Genomic DNA, 5,087 nt, shown 5'->3' with positions numbered 1-5,087 from the left:
AACTGAGGCCTTGGGAAGGAAGTCACTTCCAGAGAGCATTCTACACCCAGTGCTGGCCAAGTTCAGAAACCCCCCTGTGGCTCCACATGTTGCTGCAGGTTTCTCCTACATCTTCCTCTGTGTGTCACTGGATGACACTGGATGACTGTCCCTGTATATACCAGACTGGGAGCTCCTTGCAGACCAGGCCATTTCAGCTCCAGCCCTGGCCTAGCACAGAGAGTGGACCCTCCAGACACCAATGCTGAGTGGGTGGATAACCACTTGGCTAAGACACTTGCTGCCCCCACAACCCCTGTGGGCCACCAGTCACCACCCAACAGGTCCTTATCACTTTCACCTCGTGAGGTGGGCCTCATTATAATCAGGTGGGCCTGATTATCCTACCAGTCTATGCCCCCTCACTTCACTTTTTTTTTTTTTTTTTTGAGTCGGGCTCACTCTGTCACCCAGGCTAGAGTGCAGTGGCACGATCACTGCTCCCTGCAGCCTCTACCTCCCAGGCTCAATCAATCCTCCTATCTCTGCCTCCTGAGCAGATGGAACGACAGGCTCGTGTCACTACACCCGGCTAATTTTTGTATTTTTTATAGAGACAGGGTTTTGGCATGTTACACAGTCTGGTCTCGATCTGCTAGCCTCAAGCCTTCCTCCTGACTCAGCCTCCCAAAGTGCTGGGATTACAGGCATGAGCCACTATGCCCCGCCTTTATTTTTTCTTTTTTAAATAACAGAAATGAGGTCTTACTATGTTGTCCAGGCTGGTCTCGAACTCCAGAGCTCAAGTGATCCTCCCACTTCAGCCTCCCAAAGTGCTGGGATGATACGTGTGAGCCACTGTGCCTGGCTTCACTTCACTCAAATGCTCATGGTCAGCCGGGTGCTGTGGCTGACGCCTGTAATTCCAACACTTTAGGAAAGGCCAAGGCGACCAGATCTCTTGAGCCCAGGAGTTTGAGACCAACATGGGCAACATGCCAAAACCCCATCTCTACAAAAAATACAAAAATGAACCAGGCATGCCTGTGTTCCCAGCTCCTCAGGAGGCCAAGGTGGGATGATCACCTGAGCCTGGGGAGGTGGAGAACTGCAGAGACGTGATTGTGCCACTGTACTCCAGCCTGGGTGACAGTAGCCACTCATCTAGCATCTGTGCAGACCTCCAGGTCTCTCCTGCCCACCCACACCTCTCCTGAGCCTAGAGCTGCACAACCAGCTGCCTCCTCCTCTCAGAACACTTCCATAACAGAAGCCCCTCAAGGGAGCTACATCTGTACCCCCAGCTAACTTCAGGCCACCCCTCTCCCAGCCTTAGCCAGCAGCCTGCAGGAGTGTGGCCAGATCTCAGCAGGCTGAGGCGAGGAGGTGGAGGCTAGGCAGCAGGAGGAGCAACTGTACAGTGATTCCAGCTCACAGGCATGGTTGCAAGAAAGCAGTTAAAGTGCTGCAGATGGGAGAGTCCAAGTCTAGTGAAGGTCAAGATGGAAGATGAGTGTGGAGCCAGAAAAAGGGACTGAAGCCACAGTCAAGGGGATGGGGCATGGGTGGGTAGAAGCAGGAAGGAGGAGTGACATCCCACACTCACCCTTCAGAAAGCCACACGTCTGTCTAAGCTGCCTAGGCTGGGTGAGAGCTCTCTTGGCCCTGATTCCATGTTTGGCCCAGGCTAGAGCCCAGTGCACGTTAAATAAATGAATGAGTAGTTTCAAAGCCCTGCTCTGCCACTCCTGCCTCTACCCCTGTAAAATGGGGACATCGGTGCCTGCCTCATAGATGCTATTTCATGAAATGAGACAAGGACCACATGGTATTCCATCTGCCTTTCCATCCTGCGGAGTGGTGCAGAAGGACTGCGCTCCAGAGGACTCCCACTGCCCTCCCCATCTGCTCCTGCACCTCAGGAGCTTTCACCTAAGCCACATGGGGCCCCAGTCCACAGGGCATCCCTACATTGCCAGGTCAAGTTAGGAACCCTGGTATCCCATTTCCTGGAAAGACTGCTCCTCCTAGAAAAATTTAAATGTATTCCTACAGGGTTGCAGGGTCTCCTCACACCTATCCCCTAGAATGGCTTAAATCTAAACAGATGACTGTTTTTTTTTTTTTCGAGACGGAATTTCGCTCTTGTTGCCCAGGTTGGAGTGCAGGGGCGTGATCTCGGCTCACCACAACCTCCGCCTCCTGGGTTCAAGCGATTCTCCTGCCTCAGCCTCTCGAGTAGCTGGGATTACAGACCTGCACCACCAATGCCCAGCTAATTTTGTATTTTTAGTAGAGATGGGGTTTCTCCATATTGGTCAGACTGGTCTCGCACTCCTGACCTCAGGTGATCCTCCCGCCTCAGCCTCCCAAAGTGCTGGGATTACGGGTGTGAGCCACCACACTCGGCCTACAGGTGACTTCTTAAATCAATACTGAGATTACAGTATTATGCCTCTTCAAAAGCAGGCTGGTGAGGACAATCTCCCACTCCCACCCTAAAAAGGAATAAAGAAAACCGCAGCATGAAAAAAACCAGAATGGAGAATGGGCCATTTCCTGGAGTGGTTTGAGCCAAGAGGGAGCTTCTCTTTGTCCGTGCTTGTTTCTGTGAGGGTCTCCTGGGCACAGCTGATAAACCACCCAAGTTTGAAAGACACACGTTATTTTATTAATATAGCCATCTCTCCCCACTGCCCTAGTGGTGAAGGTGTTTGCACTGCAACATGGAGGGGCACCAAATGCTCTGCAGGCCCTAGCCCGCTGCCACAGGCTGGGCCTACCTGCAGCCAAGAAGGCTGCTCAAACTCTAGATGCCATTTGGAGCCATGAGTACCTGGGCCCAGAGGTGGCAGTGTCCTACCCAGGGAAGTCAACAGATCCTGCTCCAGGGCCCGGCTCTGGGCTGGGCCAGGACTAAATCCTGGCTCCCCTTTCTTGGTACTAAGGGGATTAGTGCTTAGTTGTCTGTAGGGGGTCAGAGTAGGGACGGTTCCAGGAAGGGCTCCAGAGTGGCCTCACAGGGGACCTCCTCCCCTGGCCTCTTGAAGTCCAGGTCGTCGAGGGCGCAAAGCTGCACGCCATCCTGGGTAAGCTGGGCCCGCAGCGTGGGCGCGGTGAGGACGCGCAGCTCATGCAGCCGCTCCCAAGAGCAAGAGAAAGCGTCGGGGCCTTCACCGCAGCCGCCGGTGGGAGGCACACTGGGGTAGCCGGGGTGCGCCATCAGCTCGGCTGTCAGGGTGTGGCCCGCTAGGGTACCTTCCAGGACCCGCGCCAGTGCCCCGGACACGCGGTGAGCGGACATGTGCCGGCCGCAAGTGCTCAGACCCACGAAGGCGTCTGTCCACCTGTGGGGGGCGGGACATCAGCGGTGGGACCAGGCCGGGCCACGGCCAAGGCTAGGTAGTCTAGGGAAGGGACGGCGGGGCGGGAGGGGGTAACTAGGGTGGCGGCAGCGGTCGACGGCAGACTCGCTTCCGGGTTGAGAAATGGACACGGCTAGCCAGGTGAACAGCCAGTGCGGAGGGACGGAGGCAGCTATGGTAGGAGACGGGGCGGGGAGCCTCACCGCAGGCCGTGGCGGGAGAAGGGGCCCACGGCGGCCCGGGCGTCGCGCTCCACGGCGCAGGCGAAGGCGCGCGCGGGGGCCTCCAGCCAAGTGCAGTCAGCCACACCGCGCTCCAGCGGCAGTCGCGTAAAGCGCACCCCATAGGCCTGCAGCACCTCGGCGAACACCTGGCACACGCCTGCGGGCGGAGCGGGTCAGGGAGGAGCACGTCCCTTCACCTGGGGGCATCGAACTTCCCCTACACCCCAGCCCCGCCTGGGAGTAACGCCCTCCAAACTGGGATCACTAACCACGCACCTGGGAGCACGTGCACGTGCTGGTGCCCGTCCACGTGCGTGGGGGCCCTGCCCAGCAGCTCCCGAAAGCAGCTTAGTTGGGCCTCGAGCTCCTCCCGCACCTAGAGGGCGAGCGAGAGACACCTTGAGCGACCGGGAGTAGCTGCCAAGGATACCCTCCTCGTGCTTCCGTGTGACGGCTCCAGTGTTTTTGAATGAGGAAGCCATCCACCGCCAGCTCCTAACGGCCTCACAGTACCCTCCGGGCGGAGCTCTGGGGGTCCTCACGAGCATCCTCCTGTAGCTGCGGCTCCGCACCTGAGGCAAATCCACGTCTCCGGCCGCCACCGCCTCCCGGAATCCCATCTTGCCAAGGAAGAAGCCTTCCGGGCCGAGCAGCGACGAGGCGCCACGGCGGGCCGGACCCACGGGGCGGCCCTCGGACAGGTTGGCGTGGAGGCCCGTGGGGATGCTGTGCCTGAGGGCGGAGCGCGAGCTGGAGCACTAGCGGCCGCGGAGCCGCGCGCCTCAAGCCGATCGCCGCCCTGCTAGGGGCCCTTCCCTCACCTGCGGGCCAGCTCCGCCGCGCTCTCCGTGGCCGCACCGTTGACCAGCAGGGACACGCTGGTCACGGCCCCGGCAAGAAAGGCCTCCACGATACCCTCATCGCGTCGCGGGCAGTAACCAAAGTCGTCCGCGGTGACCACCAGGCGCATGCGAGGGCGGGACATGGCCGCTTGGGTCCACCGCTCGCGCTCCCAGGGGAGTGGGCCGGACAGGACAGGCCCCGCCCCCAGACGCTGCCCAGGCCCCGCCCCGACGCTCACGCCCAGGTGCGGCTGCACTTCGCCTTTGTTCTCGCCACCTAGCGGTCCGGCGTGCCCCTGCAAGGACCCGGCAACTGCTCCCTCTCTAACCAGACCAGTGATGGATTCATTGCAACGCGGAACCTTGACTGCAAAAGTGATATTTAATATGTAAAATACCAAAAGGAAGCCGGGCGCAGTGGCTCACGCCTGTAATCCCAACACTTTGGGAGGCCGAGGCAGGTGGATCACGAGGTCAGGAGTTCAAGACCAGCCTGGCCAACATGGGGAAACCCCGTCTCTACTAAAAATACAAAAATTAGCCGGGAGTGGTGGCACGCCCCTGTAATCCCAGCTACTCGGGAGGCTGAGGCAGGAGCATGGCTTGAACCCGGGAGGCGGAGGTTGTGGTGAGCCGAGATCGCACCACTGCACTCTAGACTGGGCGATAGAGCGAGA

At 58.8% G+C, this 5,087-nt stretch overlaps 1 protein-coding gene across 3 annotated transcripts; it reads right to left on the bottom strand.

The window, feature by feature from the left end:
* Nucleotides 1-2,627: 2,627 nt before the first annotated feature.
* Nucleotides 2,628-4,818, bottom strand: YDJC (YdjC chitooligosaccharide deacetylase homolog). Of its 3 annotated transcripts, XM_030815895.1 has the most exons (5): nt 4,390-4,818; nt 4,141-4,300; nt 3,845-3,944; nt 3,548-3,725; nt 2,628-3,326 (listed from the first exon to the last, which is right to left on the bottom strand). In XM_030815895.1, exons 1-5 carry the CDS (start codon nt 4,551-4,553, stop codon nt 2,957-2,959), a joined length of 972 nt encoding a protein of 323 aa, XP_030671755.1. In that variant the 5' UTR covers nt 4,554-4,818; the 3' UTR covers nt 2,628-2,956. The 3 variants fall into 3 exon arrangements, with proteins under 3 accessions (XP_030671755.1, XP_030671756.1, XP_030671754.1); XM_030815896.1 differs by lacking the exon at nt 3,548-3,725; XM_030815894.1 differs by lacking the exon at nt 3,548-3,725 and having other exon boundaries at nt 3,845-4,300.
* Nucleotides 4,819-5,087: the final 269 nt, after the last annotated feature.

This window comes from Nomascus leucogenys, chromosome 7b, assembly GCF_006542625.1.
Source record: "Nomascus leucogenys isolate Asia chromosome 7b, Asia_NLE_v1, whole genome shotgun sequence".
In the NCBI taxonomy this organism is placed as follows: domain Eukaryota; kingdom Metazoa; phylum Chordata; class Mammalia; order Primates; family Hylobatidae; genus Nomascus; species Nomascus leucogenys.
Note: the sequence above shows the minus strand (reverse complement) of the source record. Positions and strands in the feature narration are given on the sequence as shown.

Coding starts and splice junctions, on each gene's coding strand:
- YDJC (XM_030815894.1), bottom strand. CDS start 4,553: ATGTCCCGCCCTCGCATGCGCCTGGTGGTCACCGCGGACGACTTTGGT. Junction 4,301..4,389: donor GCGGCGGAGCTGGCCCGCAG/GTGAGGGAAGGG, acceptor CTCCGCCCTCAG/GCACAGCATCCCCACGGGCC. Junction 3,327..3,844: donor GCACGTGCACGTGCTCCCAG/GTGCGTGGTTAG, acceptor CGCCCCCCACAG/GTGGACAGACGCCTTCGTGG.